General features: G+C 37.1%; 1 protein-coding gene across 1 annotated transcript in view; it reads left to right on the top strand.

Annotated features, from left to right (window-relative positions):
* The first annotated feature begins 474 nt into the window (after positions 1-474).
* The window catches only part of LOC113106989 (protein FAM19A5-like), a 43,907-nt gene continuing 23,430 nt past the window's right edge, over positions 475-20,951 (top strand). Inside the window, exons 1-2 of the mRNA XM_026269099.1 lie at positions 475-1,215; positions 14,465-14,614. Coding sequence (XP_026124884.1) covers positions 1,119-1,215; positions 14,465-14,614 — 247 coding nt within the window. The 5' untranslated portion in view covers positions 475-1,118. The remainder of the gene's footprint in view (positions 1,216-14,464; positions 14,615-20,951) is intronic.

The following is a 20,951-nucleotide window of genomic DNA, read 5'->3' as shown; positions in this document are numbered from 1 at the left end:
GGAATCTTTTTATTGTATCAAACGCGACCAGCGGGGTATTCGATTCCCGCAGGATTGATTCAGAATTCTTTTTCACTGAATCAAACACATACAGCGCGACGTGTTCTCGAAAGAAAAGCCTTATATGAGCAACTTAAATGAGCAGATTTTCGACTTAGACCTCAAGTTATTATCAGTTTACCTGAAGTAGAACAAAACTTATGGGTTTTCTTTTTCTTTTCCCCTAATTCATATTAACCGCAAAACTTAATGTAGGCTACTCATAATTCGGAACATGTAAAAGCCCATAAGGAAACCAAGTTTGAAAAAGCAAAAAAAAAATTTTTTTAAGTTTTAGGACCACAAAATGGTCAGGTCTTTTTTTTTTTTTTTCTTTATTAAAAGAATCCTTAAAAGACGGAATAGTTAAATTCCTTATCTGCATCTCTTCTCCCCACACGTTGAATGTGTGCGTGAGTTTGCGCGTGTGTGCGCGCGTGCCAGAGGAGGGAGAACTCGGCTCTGAATCCAGCCACGAATCACATAGAATATGCGCGAAACGCTTCACTGCTGTTCTCTGTAACTCCACAGGGCAGGTTCTGTGTGATTTCACACGGACTGGTTTGGGAACGTCGGAGTGACATTGTAGAAGACGCATTTCTGAAGACCAAGAACCGAGCCTCCGTCTCTAGCTCATCTACAGTCAGCATCCGTACATTCTGGACCTGTTACCACTGGACTGGTACTCTGTGTGGATACTTCTCCAGACCGCAGAGGATTTGCGCAATTTCCAAAGGACCAAATTATGACTCATTTTACTTTGCTTGCATGAGTTTTCCATCAATTTGCGTTGCTTTGCTTTTTAAATTCAAACACATACTATCCTGTATAGTTAAATATTAACTTGGACAAGCACCCGTTCAATAATGACTTTTTAATGCCCCTCATTGCAAATTAAATATTTGAATGCGTTTTATGAGATGCGTAAAATGGAAAAGACTGCGCGTAAATTCACGTCGGATTAACTCCCTCTTCGCATCCCGCCCGCATTCCCGTGCAAATCTATGGAAGTAGCCGAGTTTGCTTTGAACGTGCTCTAGGCTGGGTGCCGCGAGTGTTTTCTGCGGGACGTAGTGAGGATGCAGTCGGGGATGCGGGCGCTCTGTGCCGGCGGAGGCGCGTCTCTCTGCTGCCTGCTCATGCTGTGGATGATCTACACCCACATCCTGAAAGAAGGCAAGTGTTGAGCATCAGAATACATCACTTTCACTATGGTAACGAGGTCTAAATAACCTCATATCTCTATGCATGGACTCACCTGATTTTGTCCCTATTTTAAAGTTGTTTAAAATGCAGCTGTCAGATTTCTCTGAGCCGAGCTTCTGCACCTTAACACCCAGGAGAGAAACCATACAGTGTAGGACTCCTCTGAAGACAACTCCTCTGAGAGACCCTGGAGAGCTTGTGATATTATTATGGAAATCTATAGCATAATATGAAGGGCATGCTTCACAACCCAGAGGAAAATTGTATTGCTCAGGGGTTGCTCTTTCACAGCTCACAGATTTATTGGAGATGTAACTTTGTCTCCTGAAATGTCTTTGGAGAAAAAATATGAATTTGAGATGTGGAACGCAAATGAGAAGAACCTCTGATTGCGGACTGGAGAAATCTGATCACAATTGTTGAGATTTCTCTCAGCTGAGATCTAATTTGTGGTTATCTTTTCTGTTTGAATGGCTTTTAAAGGCACATTGTGAGTGTCGGACTAGTTGTATTGTGAAGCTCATGGGTCTTTTAAGTTCTTTTGCTTCTTCTGATGCTGTGAATGATGTGTTCAGGGACCAGTACTTTTGTATGCATGCATTTGCATCAATGCCTATTGAACATGCATTACACAGTGTGTTGTTGCGTGTGTGTGTGAGTCTGTCCAGCATTTCTGTGTGTGTTCTAGAGGTAATGAAGAGGATAGTCATGATTTGAGTCAGGGGTAAGAATATGACTCACATTTGATAAGCTAAGTGCCCTAAAAAGGCACTGGGAGGCATGTCATACGTGGCACAGCGTTTGTGTGCTGATGTGGAAGTTTTGCAGATGGCTGTCATCGGGGGGTGCGATGGGCTTTTGAGTTAAGATGGGATATAATAAGAGATATTACAGACATTAACACTTTATCTCACGTTGGCGTCTTAGCGCGGTAATACTGCAGATTTATGGGCTCCCTGCTGCACATATCCTCATGTTTAACAGAGACGTTAAGCATAGTGTTAGTAGGCGTGAACTGGTGTCTTGTTTTTGAGGGATCAAACATTCCTTCTAGATCCTCTTAGTTAATGGTTTAGTTTTATTTGGGCTTCATGGCCTCCAGCTCAAACTAAGGAGGGAAGATCCTCCTTAGGGCCTGAAATGTTTTCAACCTGTCCAGCTGCAGAAGCTGATAAATCACTAATCGAATGTCACTGAATGTGTTGTATTTTACAGGGAAGGTGAGGGCATATTTCTGCCATGAAGTCATGTTGTTCATGTATCTATAGATGGATGTATAGAATGCTAAAATGATAGGCCAACAGCATGAATGAACAATAGATAGATATATAGACAGATAGATAGGTAGATAGGTAGTAATATCTTTATTTGTCCCTTCACAGGACAATTTATACAGCATCAACCTCACAAACAGGCAATTTTTTTTTGTATATAGATAAGATAAAATTTGCACTTTGTTTTTGTTTAATAAAACATTTTACCCTTATGTCATTCTAAGAGTAAATGACTTTATATTTTCTGTTGGGGAAAAAATAGTTTATTTATCGATGAAAAAACAACAACATAAAAAATATACTGTTTGGGGCCCCATTAAGTTTTATTATAGACAAAAACAGTTGAAGCATTTTTATAGACTATACTCTTCTGTGTTCTGCCAAAGTTTAAGAAAAAAAATATTGTTATTTTATTTATTTGTTTGTTTATTTTTAAGCACAGTGTTGCTCTCCAGTCCCATTTTCATGTTTCATTTAGTTTATTTACATTAATGCATTTGACATGCTTTTATCCAAAAGGACTTGCATTGAATTATTTTATCACTTTATATATGTAATTTGAATTTATTCATTTATTAATATTTTTCACTTCCATTGCATTGCAGACTTTTTAAAACCAGTTTATATATTTTTTATTGCATTTATTCTTTTTATTGCTTATATATTAATTTTTCCACTGAAGAAAGACATACAAGTTTGAAATGAGTAAATAATGACTGAATATTCAGTTCTGGTCGACAAAACAAAATCCATTAAAGGAACATGATTTCGGTCTATAGCCGGATGAAGCAGCAACTTATGATTGCTGTGATTCTACAGAGTGGTGGCCTTTCATTTCAATAACGATATCCGTGACCCTACTGAAGTTGTGGGTGAGATATTGATTGATCAGTGTGTGTCACCATCGGCCTTTGCCGCTGTTTGGCTCCGAGTCATTTACAGATGAAAACATGTGGTTTTGATGAAGCCTTGACCCTTCAAGCACCTTTGGCGTGTGAGGAAAACCCCTCATTGCTCTTGTCCTTTTAAAAGCCTTTTTAAAAGATCCAGCATACACATGCATATTATGATACCGCTTTAATTGTGGTTAGATGCAAGCGATATAGAGATGTGTGTGCGTCTTTGTGCGCCAGTGTTATAGTCGTGATTTAATTATGCCGTCCTCTCAGGCCAGGGCTGTCATCCAGGATCACAACAGAGCTGCTGTGATGACATCACGATAATGCACAGAGCGTTTTCATCACCGATGCTCGGAGTAACGAGAGGGACAGTGACGAGATGAGAGATTTACAAGATTAAAATCAATTGTCAGGAGTCCAATTAAAAATTCTCTCTTCTTCCGCAGTGGAATTCCCCAGAAAGCTCGGTGCAGAAGATTAGTCATTTGTTAAATATCATAAAGAGATTTTAGTTTCATTGAGCACCTCCCACACCGCTGCGCGCATTCAAACTAATGCCTGTGCAAATTTGATTCAGCTGCTTGGTGGTGTGAGATGCAAACAAGCTTCTCTGCATGTGCAAATCTGCAGGCTGTTAGGACACAAGCTCATGTCACTGACCGACGTCTCTCTCTTTATCCGTCAAGCACTCCAAATGCTGCACCGCACATCAGAGATACTGCTCGCGCTGGTTAAAGGTGATGTGTGACATTTTTCTGATGTTTAAGCACTTTCTTGTGTCTGGCATAATATGGAGAGACAACTGTAAGCCGCTCATTGGTTGATTTTCAAGGAGTTCTAATAAACCTGGAGAGCTATCCAGAAGTCTCATCCATCTTAATGGCAGTTGCTCGGCTCGTGCATGAGGCCTGAATGCTGCTGCCTTTGCTTGAGTTCCAGAAAGATTTTCTGAGCCAATCACCTGAGCCGTAAATGCCTCTGATCATTGCTTATTAGACAGACAAGGAGAACATAAGTCTGTTTCATGCTGTTGAGAGGCCTGTGAGGAAAAATAGGTCACTGGTGACACTAAGTAGTATTCACTAACTAGTATTTAAAAAAATAATAATAATAATTGTAAAGCATTTTTTTTTTACCTTTTATAGGTGTTTTTCGTGTTACATTTTAACATTTGTGTATTTGATATATTTGACACTGAAGATTTATTTTATCATTTATTCATTTTACATTTTATGAATTTATTTTATTAACATTGCAGATGTGTACATTTAAACTTTACAGTCTTTCTCTTCCATGAAAACATGTCAAAAGTCTTGATGAGTCATCCACAACCTTTAACTTATTTTTAGTATCACTGATTTACTATTATAGCTTTTGTTAAAGTTTGAATTTATATTTTTATATTTTCTGTTTTCATTTAAAATTTAGTAAAAAAAAAATGTAAATGTGTATTTACTTATTTTTTATTTCAGTTTTCGCTTAAGTTATTAAGTTAAACTAAGATAAAATGAGAACATGTATTTGCAACTACTGGAGATAAAATAAGTTTAAGATTTTTATATATATTTTATTTCAGGTAACAATTTGTTTATGGTTTAAGATTTAGGTAATACAGTAAATAACCCTGTCCTACACTACACAGATTTTCGTCCAATCAGATGCTCTCTAGAATAAGAATGTCTCTCCCTTTGCAATCGATCAGCAAGTATTGAATAATTAATTGTTCATGGATTTGACATAACTAAACATTATCTGCTATTCTGCCATATGTCCCACCTAAACATGTAGTTTCAATAGGAAATGCATCAACACAGAACAGAAAAGCGAACTCGTCTGGCATTTTCATGAGGCCTTTTCTGGAAGTGCTCTCAAGGAAAGGTAATTTGTCTGTTGATTCTTGGCGGGAACATTTCTGACCACCTTTGACAACCACCAGCTGTGATTTAAGATGGCATGATTTGTAGTAGATGTTGTTCTCTGACTGGTATCTAAAACCCCCACTACAGACGAGAATAATTCATATTAGTGAACACGTCTACGGCTGAGAGACAGATGGAGTGTGTTTGGCTTCGGAAATGGATTTACAATGCGGGAGAGTGATGAAATAAAAGGGCTTCTGTGTGCTTTTTAAGAGAGGCCCATTACCTGCAACACGTTCTTGGTCTGTCAGGCCCTTTTGGGGGGGTTCGGTAACAGAGAAATGTGTGGTTCGCTCCGAGTGGCTGTGAATCCTGCCCTGACAGCTCCCCCCACAAAGCGCCGCCATTTGTCATGGCACAGACAGGAAATCAAAGTGCGCTTGGCTGTGGGTGTGCACTCTGGGCCACAGAACAGACAGATGGATGAGCTGTCACCAACATCAGCGCTGCCAGTTTATTTAACAATACATTTGGAAATGTCAGAGTTCCCTCTGTGGACTTTTCGCCCTGCCACCGCAGACACCTTTCGGCTTCCACCGTTGAGCTCAGGTTTCAGTGGGTGGGAAGAGATGATTCTAATTATAATGCAGCTGAAGTTCTCAGCACTTCCTTAGGAAAGAAAGACTCCAGTAGTCTTGTTTTTGTGTTTCAACAAAGATCTCAACAGTGCTGCAGAACTATCTATAATTCTATCTATCTATCTGTCCGTCCGTCCGTCTGTCCGTCTGTAATTGTATCTATCTATCTATCTGTCTGTCTGTCTGTCTGTCTGTCTGCCTATCTATCTATCCATCTGTCCGTCCGTTCATCCATCTGTCTGTAATTGTATCTATCTATCTATCTATCTATCTATCTATCTATCTATCTATCTATCTATCTATCTATCTATCTATCTATCTATCTATCTATCTATCTATCTATCTGTCTGTCTGTCTGTCTGTCTGTCTGTCTGTCTGTCTGTCTGTCTGTCTGTCCATCCGTCCATCTGTAATTGTATCCATCTGTCTGTCTATCTGTCCATCTATCCATCTATCTATCCGTCTTTCTGTCGGTCCGGTGGTCCGTCTGTCTGTAATTGTATCTGTCTGTCTGTCTGTCCGTCCGTCCGTCCATCCGTCCGTCCGTCCGTCCGTCCGTCCATCCGTCCGTCCGTAATTGTATCCATCTATCCATCTGTCCATCCGTCTGTAATTGTATCCATCTGTCCATCTAACTATCTATCTGTCTGTCTGTCTCTGTCTGTCTGTCTGTCTCTCTGTCTGTCTGTCTGTCCATCCGTCCGTCTGTAATTGTATCCATCTGTCCATCTATCCATCTATCTATCCGTCTATCTGTCGGTCTGTTGGTCTGTCTGTATGTCTGTGTTTTCAAAATTATCTTTAATTTTTATTTCACAATTGCAGTGATATTATATTCTTATAATATAACTTCAATTCACTTTAATTCTACTTCCTTACATTCAAGATTAAATTGCAGTCCTCCTGTTTGCTTCTTTAATTCAAGTTCAGGAACTCGGTTAACATTTGAACAGACATTCTCATTGTCATATCTGAAAGGTGCACCACCCTTTAGAAGAAACATCTGATACAAAGTTGATGCTTGATACCCGATAATAGATAACGGAGAACTCCATTAGTTCTCTGGAGCTGTGAGCGATCAACCTCTGAGCAATAAATTTGTCCTCTGGGATTACTTGGATGAACCACAGTGTATGAATCGCTGGTTATTTTTGCACTCTCCCTAAATGCCATTGTCATAATATTGTGTAGGTGGGCATGAAGGATATGTCATTTCCAGAAGCACAATTTGCAAAATGCAATTTCTTCCTCAACAAAGGCCACTAGTTCCCGTTATGCCAGATGTTAATGATGGCCGTGTCATAAATGTAGTGCAGAGAAACCACTTGTGTCTCTGTAGGTAATGAATCTGTGGAAGTGAACGGATGTTTATGCAAAACTCAAATGCTTTTTATGGCAAAATCAATTGTACTGCATTGTGCCACCCATTTTTTAAACATTTTTTGCTGATGGGTGATTATAAATTTAATTAATGTCAAATGCCACACATTTCTAGTTGTGTCCCTGTTCCTCTCTCTCCCTCTTTCTCTCTCAGCTGAATTCTTGAGTGTCTAATATTTGAAGATGAATGATATGATGTTCTGCAGTATTTTAGCTTCACTGCTTTCTCCCTTGAGAATTTCTGTCTGACTTTACTGTTGTCGGATGTTGTATGAAGTGTGCGACCTTTGTTCCCTGGCTTGTTGCTAACTTGTGTACATTTTTTGTTATAGTCGTCCTCATTCCACTTGAGAATGATACTAAATGACAAAGATGTTTAAACAGGTTCTTAGAGGGTTAGGGTGGGTTAATTAGCTCTTCAGAACACAATGCAGAGGTTATGGCCACTTCTATTGCTGAACATAACTGTTAACAGCAAAGACGAACTCTAAAGAGGGGCAGTTTTTCATCTGCGGCTCAAGCTGCGCCTCTTTCCACTCGTACAGTAACAAAGGATTAGCTTTACTGTCTGTGGACTGAAGAGATGTATTTGAGTAAATCTCACGATACCTGTCAAGTACGCCGTTTTCCACCGCAAAGAAATTGTGAAAATACTCACATTTACTCTCTTTCATTTCATGTGTGGAGCATCAAAGGAGATGTTTAACACTGTGTGAACCACTGTCTTCCTTGTAATAAAAGTGGACTGGGATCAGTGTCTAAATAGGATGGGGAAAAGAACCATAAAACATCATGAAAGTAGTCCAGGATACGTGTGCACTACATTCTGTGTCTTCTGATAATGTACTGTAAAGTATAATAGCTTAATACATGTATTTGATTTGATTTATTTTAGTCTTATGATAATAGAACACATTTTAATTTATAATTTTATTATGTTTTTATTATTTTAATCTTATGATAATTTGTTTTAAAAAAATATTGTTTTATTGTATTTTTTTATTTATTGTATTATGTATTATTTTAATCTTGATATAATATTACACATTTTTATTTTTTTTATTTTTATATATAGAACAGATTTTGCCCTAAATTCTCATTGCTTCTTTTTACTTGTTATTACTGATGAATGTATTCAATTACTGTAACAGTAAAATAAAATTAGAAAATAAAATTGAATAGTAAAATTAAAATAGTACGGAGCCCCCCACATGACATGCAACAAAAAAAATAGTAGGCTAAATCGTGTGCACGATTCGTTCGCTCACTGTACTAAAACATGCACACAATTACTATTGTGTTCCCTTGATTTACTATTTCGTTCACTCGATTTATAAATTATGTGCATGATTTGCTAATTCTTTCCCTTGATTTGCTAGATCGTGTGCACGATTTAGCAAATTGAGGGAATGGCATAGTAATTGTGTGCACGTTTTAGTACAGTGAGGGTATGAATTAGTAAATCGTGCACACAATTTATTTCTTTTGTCTTTAATGTCATGTGTGGGGCACCGTAAAATAGGTATTATTTAAATGGCTATGGTTTTATACTTTATTGAGGTATTTGTTGTACTGTCTCTATACTGGTTTTAATATTGTATTACAGTATTTTTTACTGTAACAGTGACAACATGAAAAAATGACAAAATAAAAAAATATTGTTTAGCATTACAGTAATTAGAATTATTAATAAAATGTGCTAATTTATAAAAAAAATTTAATGTTAAAAATCTTATTTAATGTTATCTTAATACAAATTTCTTTTTACTTCTTTTTTATTTTACTTCATGTTTGGACATGTTTTTAACTGGTTTCAATTCGATTCGTCCATTCACTCCCATCAGTGTTAAACTTTTAGCTCTCCCGCTGGTTCAAGTGATGAAACCCAGGGAGAGTGAAATGTGTTTTGTCTAACCCTTATCTGTTGTTGCAAACTCCAGAAAGAAACCGGTGTCATCTTCCTGTCAGCTGTCCTGTGGTGCGGTGTTTGGAGAGAAGGTGGTGTTTTGAACTGCACTAGCCTTAAACCTCATGTTCCCTTGCAGTTGTACCTACATCTTTCGACTGAAAATGACACTGCAGACCTGAATCTAGTTCCTGTGAGAGAGGAAGTAGAGTCTGCAGAAGAGCAGAGCTGAGTTTGGTGACCTGGTCTCTGCTCCAGCAGGGTGTCTATGTGCTGCTCTGTGTCCAGGTGCATGTAGATCCTTATCATTTGATTCGGTCTGTCGTGTCTGGACTAAACAGGCAGAAAAACCTCCTGTCATATCAATTAACTTAACAACCGGTGATGGAATGGCTGTCAAGCTTTTGGCACATCAAACCCTCTGACTCTATCTCTTTCTCTCTCCCTCTTTCCATCCTGTTTTCCAAGGCTTATCTCCATCCGTCCCCATTCATCCTCTGGCTGTTAAACATGGACAGAATGCTGGTATTTCTTGCCATTGATGTGCCTGGCCAGCAGCACACAGCTGTTTCTCTCTTCTCTCTCTGTGTGTGTGTGTGTGTGTGTGTGTGTGTGCGCGCACCATTTGTGGCTGTTTCTTTAATTATGGGAACTCTTATGTCCCAGGGGTTGATTTTTTTTTTTTTTTTTTTTTTTTTTTTTTTTTTTACTAATTAAAATATATTAAATTCAATTTTTTTTCCTCTTTTGGAAAGTTTTTAATATGTCTTCACTATTTTATTTTTGTATAACTGTTTAATGTTTGTATCAGACCAAGACTTTCAATCTTAAAACATAAATATAAATGATTACCTTTTTAAAATGATGATTATCTAAACCTAATATAAAACCTAAAGAGTCAAATAAACAAAATATGTACAGACTAAACACAGTTTTAATTTATTTCATACTCTCTTGGAAAGTGTATAACATCCCTTTGCCATTTGCATTCATTCATTCATTTCTTAAAAGGTTTTTGTGTATTTTTTGTTTTGTTTTGACAAATATATATATTTTTAAACATTTGTCCCGAACCAAGATTTTCAATCTTAATCGGCATATATAAATAAATAAAAAGTACAATTTTAAAATTATGTAATCTAAACAAAGTCAAGTTATTAAGTGTATTTTGTTTTGTTTTTATTTTCTGCATTTTGACATTATAAGTGAACATATTTTGTACTCATTTCTCATTACTTCCCTCGTACTTCCATTTTGACACAAATACGATGTATATGTACTGTATGTATATGTTTGTGTGTGTGTATATGTACAGTATGTGTATGTGTGTGTATATATATATATATATATATATATATATATATATATATATATATATATATATATATATATATATATATATATATATGCTTAACACTTAATTACCTGTTAAGCTCCAATTTTGTCAAGTCATGCAACAAAATGTTCAGTGTGCTGTTAGCAGACAAAATCAAATTAACTCATGCAAGTGTGTAAAGTGTAAATGTATTTTTTGACAGAAACAGAAGTGCGGTAGTTGAAGAAACATCTTGGAATGAAATGAAACAATAAAAGAGGGGCAAACAGAGAAGCATCAGAGGACTGAAGGAGGGGTTAATTCTCTTATCTAAATTCTGAGCTGTGGAGGATTAATGTGGGCCGTTATGGAAAGAGGTTGTGGCTCTATTTTGGAGGAGGCTGATCAGAGCGAGAGAGGGAGCGAGACGGAGAGAGGTGACCTTCAGCGTTCTCCATAGTCTTTACAATAATGATGTCTGCTGGGATTCCTCATCTCCACTCAACAAGATGCCCCCATCGCCGTCAAGGTTAAAACAATTTCAGTAGTCTTTGCATCTGACACGTGCGGCCTGAAATTGCGTGTAAGTTTTGCTCTTGGTTCGTGATTTTCCGTATTGTGTTGTTGCAAGAAGAAACTTAGCTGTATGTGCCAAGTGAGATTTTGAAGTGAGAATGGCATGAACGTTAGTTCATTAATGCAGACACTAATTAGGAATTCTACAAATATAGATATATGTACCAGTTGTTGTTTTTTTTAAATCAAGCTTTTTTTTTTACTGTTGGAACTGGGTTGACTGTCTGTCCACTGCACATCGTATTCAATTCCTCTGGTTTCTTCCTGAAAGGCACGTGTCTTCTTGGGTTCACTGACTTTAACCTGTGGTTTTGAAATAGTAATTGTCCAGGCCGGTGGACTGTGAAAGCCTTTGGTCGTCCTGTTGGGAGTCCGAGCTTTGCGTTCGACACGTCCGTCTTAATCAGCTCAGCCTGTGCTGACTGTTGACCAAGCAGTAGCGGTCATCAGCTCCACACTGCTGTCTTTGCATTTCAATGGGTCCAGTGTTAATGCAACGGGAGAGTGGATGTGCTGTTTTTTGCAAGTGTAAAATATGATGAATAGCAATAAGCCGTTCAGCCTTGCAATCAGCAGCAGCTTAAAGCTGGAATCAAGGCTGAACAAACTGAGAATATGGTGCCCGAATAGACTCTTTTTGGACTGTCTTCCATCAAGCATTGATTAAAGTTGCAGTGTTGCTGCATTTTGGAGACGATAGTTAGGCTTTTTGCTTTTTTAGGGTATTTTTTGGAAGGTGCGATCCGATTGGCTCTCCGTCCGGGCTGATCAGAGTGAATTATTGCGCCCTTGAGATGAGCTTCCTGTGAAAGGGAATCTTAAAGCACGAGTCGGCGGTGATTCATCACTGTTCCTGAGTTCTATTACACATATAAAAATCCCCTTTCATCACATCTCTGTTGGCCCTTCAACGGTATCACACAAGATTAATTAATATTGTAAATCTGCTTTTATTGCCATTTTAAACAGGCGGATTCATAGAGTTGTACCCGACCCCTTTTCTTTTTTGATCAAACACAAAGAAAGAGCGAAGACAGGAAGTGAAAGAACGAAGAAGACTTTTCTCAGTGACATGAATTATGATTATGGTTATGCATGAGTCAGCTAATGTCTAGCCAGACTTTTTGCACTTTTCGTTCTTTTTATACGAAGCTTGTTTGTCACTGTGGTCACTTGAATAAAAGTTGTGAGCTTTGCCTGCAAACTAAAAGTGTCAAAAATTCTCACCCAGGCATTTATGGCTGTCAGAGCAACCATTGAGGGGAAGTGGTCTCGAAGGACATAAAAGAAATAGATTTTGCTTTGTAAAAGGCTTGAACATCAATGAACACCTTTAGAGAAGCAAAAAGCTTCCATTTAAGTGACGCCTTAAATTATCTCAGGTATCTGTCTTCTTCTAAAGACAAATTAGTTGGAACTCTCCATGATGCTCGATGCTAGCTTGCCTATTTTAGTTCATTTCGGATGTCTGGATATGTTTGGAAAGATCCAGTACACAAGTTAAACTATTTTCATAGTATCAACTTGGAGAAAATGTGATTTTATGTTAGGATGCAGAGCTGCTGGACTAGATATCTATTTTAAAAGAACCCAAAAATGAAAATGTTGTTCCCAATCCATATGACTTTCTGTCAACCTGATTGTACAGGTTGTTCTTTTCCATGCAATTACAATGAATGATGACTGGGGCTTTCAAACTTCAAAAAGGACCAAAAAGCACTATAAAAGTTGTCCAAATGTGGCCTTCTGATATATGACAGCTTTGTGTAATGCACAGTCCAAAATTGAAGTTGTATTTCTCTGTTAAACAGTGTGCTGAACTAGAGATCCAAATCAGCTGTTGATTCAAATAACCACTTTCAAAACACTTTCATGGTGTAATGTGAAGTGTGACAGCCCCAGTTCTCATTCACTTTCATTGTACTGTTACATGATTTTCATACTACAGGCAATGGGAAAATTAGATTTTATGCTGGTGTTCAGAGCAGTTGAACTAGATATCTATTTTTTAAAGAACATTTCAACCAATGAATGAAAATGCTGTCTCCAATCCAGATGATTTTCTATCTTATAACTGATTGTACAGGTTGTTCTTTTCAATGCAATTACAATGAATGATGACTGGGGCTTTCAAACTTCTAAACTGACCAAAAGGCACAGTAAAAGTGATCTAAAAGTGGCTTTCTGATGGCTTTGTATAATGCACAGTTAAAACAGAAGTTGTTTTTCACTGTTAAATTTAGGGTTACCTCTGAGACTGAATCATTGAGTCAATGAGTTGAATTAGAGATCCAATTCAGTCTGATTCATAAATTAATCATTTAGACAAGTTTTGCGAGCTTGATTAGCCTATTCTTTTAAAATAATCCAAAGAATAATTTGTTCACCAAGTTCCTACTGCAGAACTAATGTATGGCTTTAGAAGACTTGGAATATAGTTGTTGACTCAAATGAACCACTTTTATAATGCACAAGTCAATTAATGCACAATTGTGACTGGCTCCAGTTTTCATTTACTTTTGTTATGAATGTTACATGATTTTCATAACATAGGCAATGAGAAAACTTATGCTGGTATGTTGGATTTTATGCTAGTATTCAGAGCTGTTAAGCTAGATATCAATTTTAAAAGAATAATTCACCCCAAAAATGAAAATTGTGTTTCTATTTTTTTTTTTTTTTTTTTTTTTTTAAGGGCTATTACAAAGAATGATGAGTGGGGCTTGTAAATAATAAAAAAAAAACTATAAAAGTGGGCTTGTATGATAATTTTGAGTAATGTAAACTGAGTTTTTTTCTCAGTGTTAAACTTGGAGTAGCCTCTGAGACTGAATCAGTAAGGAATCATTCGTTCATGTTTTGTAAACTCAAAGAAACATTCATAATATATTCCTCATGAAAAGCTATTGTATGGCTTCAGAAGACTGAGTACAGTTGTTGAATCAAATGAACCAATTTTATAGTGCATGCATCAAAAGAACCACTTTTATGATGCCATTTTGGAGCTTGACAGCCATAGTTCTCATTCACTTTCATTGTATTGATTTACAAATTACCTTTGTGTTTCGCTCAAAAAAAGGAAGTTAAACAGGTTTGAAATGGCATGAGATTGAATAAACAACAGCAGTGTTCAATTTTGGGTGAACCGTTCTTTTAAATGTTCTATTTCACCGAAAGCCATCTATGTTTATTTCCCTCCATGATTGCTTTGGCAATGACTCTCAGACTGCTACATAACAATGCACTCAAAGATAGGCTCGTTTTAAGAGATATTAAACCTTCATGTTGAAGTTTATATAACAAGATTTTACTACTGGTATCTTTATGTCATGCTTTCTGAAATGTATGTATGTGTGTGTGTGTCCTCCACAGGTCAGTTGGCTGTAGGCACATGTGAGATAGTGATGTTGAATAGAGACAGCAGTCAACCCAAGCGCACTATCGCCAGGCAGACAGCCCGCTGTGCCTGCCGGAGAGGACAGATCGCTGGCACCACACGGGCCCGACCAGCATGCGTGGACGGTGAGATGCATCCCACACACTCGCATATTCTCACATTGTGTGGATGTGCACACACATATATCCGTTCACAGCATGCAACAAGCCACGTCATGTCATTCGACTTCACTGTTGAATTTGCATTTTAAAAAATATATATATTTTTTTTGTCTCATGTCAAAATCCTGTATCACACAATATAACACAATAGTCAGACTTGCTGCATGTAAAGAAATGTTCCTCTGTGCAGTGTGTGCTGTGTCAAAGTCGAGGACAGATGATGATCGGTGAAAAGGGAATGAAAAAAAAAATGTAATCTTTGGATTGTGTCTGTCACTGCGGTTTAGGGGGAATATTTGAGCCTGTCTGTTCTGCCGAGCGCCGGATGTGGCAGAGTATCTCAAGGGCTTTCAGCCTTTCTTAGGTTGTAAACCTGAATATGATGGTAGTCATTGTTTCTGTAGCAAATAAACCCAAATCTCCTGACAGCTGGGGTCGTGTAATACAGTTTTTTCAGCGCGATGGTGTTTTTTGGTAAATGCTATACAGCGTGAGCTCTTCAACGACACATTAGTAGCACTTTGTAACGGCAAGACCAGAGTAATTAACCAAGAGAGTGCCATAATTGCAGCTGTGGGAAATTGATTTTTATTGGCTTTCTCTGCTGCCTTCATGCTCCATTAGTAGTGGATCCATTAAAGAAGGACCTGTTGCGTGAACACGCACACATGATGTAAAATTACAGGCTACCTCATGACTGCTGTACAGAGACGATTAAAGTTTCAAAGAATGTAGAAATTAGATTAAAGATCCATCCATCGACCCGTCAGCATTTAGTATACAGTATATACTTATTGCTGCTTCTCATCCGGTCCTCATATCCACTGCATTATAGAGCTCAACAGAAGGATTTAGAAATGTAAAATGCCAAAATTTCCATGATCAAATTGATTTTTAGGGTAAATGTATGAATATTTCATGGAACAACTGCCATAAGCTCTGAGGTTAAGCATCAGGATATGCTTCTGCTCAATCCATAAGTAATTTCTACTTCATATACATTTATATTTAAATTATGAAATAAAAAATAAATACTGGATACATGTATGTGCACACACACATACATACAGTATGTTTTTATTTTATTTTATTTGGATTAATAATTAATGCTTCCCATTGTTGTATGGTTTATCATATCAGTGTGGCCGAGATACAAGTATTTGAAAATCTGTAATCTGAGGGTACAAATAAATCTAAATACCGAGAAAATCACCTTTAAATTTGTCCAAATGAAGTCCTTAGCAATGCATATTACTAATCAAAAATTAAGTTTTGATATATTTATGGTAGGAAAGTTACAAAATATCTTCATGGAACATGATCTTTACTTAAAATCCTAATGACTTTTGGCATAAAAGAAATATATATAATTTTGCTCCGTACAATGTATTGTTGACTATTGCTACAAATATACCCCAGGGACTTAAGACTGGTTTTCTGTTCTAAGGTCACATAAATATAATGCTGTGATTTTATTTAACTTATTTTATTTATTGTATGTATTGGTATGATTTTGGTAAGATTTTTAATGTTTTTGAAAGTCTCTTATGCTCAACAAGGCTGCATTTATTTATTTATTTATCACAAATACAGTAAAACAGTAATATGGAATATTACAAAACTTTTAAAAGAGCAAGATTTGTTGTTTATTTATTTAGATGTTGGTGGTGATTTAATTTGGGACTTTACCACTTTTTGTTTTGAACATTCTACGCTTCAAGCTAAAATTATCCAAATTTAAAAAATGCTTCAGGGCTCCCAGTTAAGACTAGTTGCCAGAGCAGTCAATGTGTCTTTAGGCAGCCCACCAATATTTATAGTTTTGCACATCGCTAAATTGTTACTGAATGCATTTTTGTTTTTTAAAGACAGTGGCTATTGTAAATAGTGATTGAGGCTATTTACAAGTGCACTGTAGATAGCGATAGATTCTATTTACATGGTGTTAAAATAGCAGGATTTTCTGCTATTTATACTTCTTATTAAAAATAGTGGAAAATATATGCACCTCAGTATTATAGTACGTTATAAAACAGAGTGTTAATTATAATTTTAATTCAAATGATTAAATTGATGCCACCTTATTAGTACAAAGCCCTCCCTACACCTAGCCTAACCCTACCCAATTTTATTTTCAGCTTTCTGATTATTTCCTTAATTTTTATTGAAAATAAATGCAAGAATGGAAATGTATTTCCTGAACTCACAGCAATGAGAAACTGTGTGCTCTCTGTTGAGCTCTGTTCGGTCAGATGGCAGTCTGCAGGTGAGGCTGTGTCTGGCAGATGAGTCCGGGGGGCAGATGGTCAAGGGTCCAGGGGGAGAGAGGGAGGCTATGTGCGGGTCAGGTCCCTGCAGACGTCTGAATCAGTGTAGGTGTGCTGGACGGAGCCGGCTCAGGTGTTGCATGCACACAGAGATGATGAAGAACAGATGTACCATGGGAAACGATGTGTGTGTGTGGGTGTGATTCATTCTATTAGAAGCTGGACTCGTTCTCTCTTTACAAATGCACTGGTCAGTGGGTGGTATCTTTTTTTACATGCAGGGAGGAACAGGAAATGATCATGTTTTGTGGGCTGCTGCATGCGTGTTTATATTGATTCTTGTTCCGCTGCTTTTGTGCATGTTTCTGGGGTTATTTTGCATATGTCTGCCCCATATACAGTGACCCTGAAAGAGAAAGTATTCTTGTTCTATCTATTTGCAAGCAGTTAATGATCAGTGAGTTTGGAGCGGAGGCACACGGCTCCCCAGGAGGCCATGTGTTCACTGTCTGCCTCTACAGCGGAGAGTGCGGCTCAGGAGCCTCATCAGGCTTCACATGAAACAAATAGGGTACGAAAATATCTGCTTAACTCTGTGTGCGCTGTAATCTGCCGGTCTCTGCTCTCTGTGTGGCCTAGTTACAGCACTTCAGCCGTACCCAATGAGACGTGTTTATTTGCATCTCACATGCATTAATGATAATTAAGGCTATATTCTTGTTTTACATTAAAGGCTTGTTTTTAGATCAGGCCTTTAAAGGCGGCGGTGGATCAGCACCTTCTTGGTTTTGTTGAAATAAGGTATTTTAGGAAGAGATGAAAAGGGAAGCGGTTGGAAATTACTGAGAGGAGCCGGCTTTGAATATACTGAATGTGTAGAATCTGTTCTAGTTCAAAGCAAACAGTAGTGCTAATATGAGTACAGATGGTATGGGTAGCAGTTCAAGTTGGTATTAGCTTGAGTGTGTCAGTTTTAGTGCTAATCTTGGATGGATTTAGTTTTTTCTTCCAAAAACACCAAAATTGAAATTAAAGTTTTTATTTACCAAGAAACAAAAACTGGAAATTGATTTTATTTAGTAGTCAATTAATTACTCTAATGTATTTAATAATTAACAGTTGTGTATTAACATTCAAATTGGACCTAAATTACACAATGACATGATTATGTTTCTGCTCCAACTCATTGTTAAAATATAAACATTTAAACAGTGGCTGTAATAAAAAAAAAATTCATGACAAATGAACGTATATTAAGTTAAGTATGTAAAAATATAATGACTATATATAATATAATGCATATATTTTAAAAGCTTCTCTTTTATTATTATTTTTTCTAGCTGACTAATAAACTATATGAACATTGGATGACTTTTCAGAGGTAAATTTAACATTATGTGGCATTGTTTACAAGATATAATTTGAGGATTCATTCAACATTTTTGGAATATTTTCGGCTGCTGAAATTTCTCATCACTAAGTAATAATAAAAAATCAGTACTACTAATAAAGTCAGGACTAGAACTAGAATACGCACTAGTGCAGATAGCCATAGTATGAGTAGTAGTAATCTGTTACTAGTGTGAGTAACATAGTATTAGTATTAGTATACTGTATGTATACTTATTGAAAGTCAGTTCCAGGCTACTTTGGGTACTAGTTCCGAGTATCAGTATTATGAATACTAGTTAAAAGTTATTACTCTGGCTCGTAGGTGTACTACTACAAGGTTCTACTTCTAGTGTTAGTATGAGTTTTAGTTCAAAGTCAGAACCAGTAATGTGAGGACTAGTACAAATCAGGGCTAGTACTAGAATAAGCATAGGACTACTGCACAGCTAGATCTAGCCTTAATATGATTTCTAGTTTCAATTCAGAACTTGCAATGTGTAAATCCAGTAATAATGTGTTTACTAGTTCATGCTCGTATGAGAGGTAAAATTCAGGGCTGGTGCTAGAAAATGTGATGTTTGCAAAAGCAAGTACAAGTTAAAAGTCTAGACTAGTAGTAAAAGTAGGATTAGTGCATAGCCAGACTAATGGTAGATCTTGCAATGTGTAAGTCCAGTACTAGTTCAAAGTCTTAGTGTTCGAATCAAAGATGAAAAAACAGTATTGTTTAAATACAATACTAGTTGTAGTATGAGTACTAGTTTAAAGTCTTAATATTATAGCGAAATTGAGATTATTGAAATGTTAAAGTCATTCTATAGTATGCTTTCTAGCTCAGATCAGAACTATATGAGCTAGTAAGCTCCTTATCCGTATACAGTTCTATGAAACTGGTTTAAAGTTCATTTGAAGTCAGTACTAATAATAGTATGAGTAGTAGGGGTGCACAATACATCGGCCGAAGCCGGTTATCTAATCAGCGATAAATTTAATCAGGTGCGTGATTTCACATAGAGCAGCTGTTACTACATGGAACCATTGTTTACTGACTAACTGCGCAAAACCACGTCCATTATCAGCTTGGATTTGTGCAGCTTGTCCGTTAACAACGACTATAGTTCAAAGTTTTACCTTGTTACATGGATCTGGTACAATAGCAGCAAGGTGTTTTTTATTTGACATTTTTCAAATGTTGTGTCAAGATTTAATGCCTAGTGTTCAGGTGGTCTGTGTGCTCTCAGTAGATATTTCTCACAGATGTTAAATCTAGTTCACACACCGCAGTACTTCACTTAACTAGATTCCAACTGGAATGTGTAATCACAACCGTTACCTCAATATAGCCATTCCTCAGCATGAAACATCGCAGCTCAGACACCCTGACCGACTGCGCGCTAAATACCTCGCTGAAGCATTCCAGCTTCATTTAAGCTCATTGATTTTCTTTAGCACTCTTTGTTTTCTTTCTTCATGGCCCAGTTGTATTTGTGCTTTTGAATACTGTCCCTCTGAGGGAGGCTTGTTTATGTGATGTGGGATGGATTTGATTGTTTTAGGCCCCCTGGGGACGAGAGGACTTGGATGAGATCTGTAAAGCTGGCTCGGCCGTCCACAGCTTTTGCTCCGCGTCGTTTTAAAAGCATAATTCTTTATTTCAGCCGTGCAACTTTACTTTGATAAATTTAGGGATGGAGCTTTGATAACGTTATCATACGCAATATTCATAAGGACTGCCATGAAAGACCTGCTGTGTTTCAGATCAAGAAAATGGTTGTAAACATATCTTAAGCGTCTGGTGGAAGGAAATTTCGAAAAGGAAGCCGAGCCTTTGTGCGCAGAAAATTGCATGGACTGAGTAATCAAGGAACTGAGGCCTCACAGGGATGCTGTATTAATGAAATTGAGGATTTTGTAGAATTTAAGGATAATCTAAATCCTGGAAATGTATTCTGTGCACATCCATGTTCAGTTATGTTTGGTTCAAAGGAGTAGTCCATGCAAAAATGAAGATTTACTGGAAATGTATTCAGCCTCAGGCCACCCAAGATGTAGATGAGTTTTTTATAAGAACCGATTTGGAGAAATGTAGCATTACATCATTGCTCACTGATGGATCCTTTGCAGTGAATGGGTGCCTTCAGAATGTGAGTCCAAACAACTGATAAAAACATCCCAGTAATCCACATTACTTCATCCAATCAAGTAATGTCTTGTGAAGTCAAAAGCTGTATGTTTGTAAGAAAAACAAATGTTTTCACAACAAACCATTTTTCTACTTAAAATATTGCTTTTTGCTGTGAATAGGTAAGCTTGTCTGAATCAGGAGAGAAATATGCAAAGATTTACAAGCAAAAACCGATTTTGATACAGAGCAACAAGAGATGGACTTTTTCACTAGAGGAAGAGTTATTATGGAATATGGAAGCATATTTTCACCAGAAGCAAGAGTAAAGTTAAAAATATCTTAATGATGGATTTGTTTCTCACAAACTTTTCTCTTCACGAGATGTTAATTGATGGATTGGAGTGGTGTGGATTACTGACTGTGATGTTTTTATCAGCTGTTTGTACTCTCATTCTGATGGCACCCATTCACTGCAGAGGATCCATTGGTGAGCAAGTGATGTGATGCTAAATTTTTC

Source organism: Carassius auratus, chromosome 8, assembly GCF_003368295.1.
Source record: "Carassius auratus strain Wakin chromosome 8, ASM336829v1, whole genome shotgun sequence".
In the NCBI taxonomy this organism is placed as follows: Eukaryota; Metazoa; Chordata; class Actinopteri; order Cypriniformes; family Cyprinidae; genus Carassius; species Carassius auratus.
The sequence above is the reverse complement of the archived record's forward strand: the minus strand, read 5'-3'. Positions and strand labels throughout refer to the sequence as shown.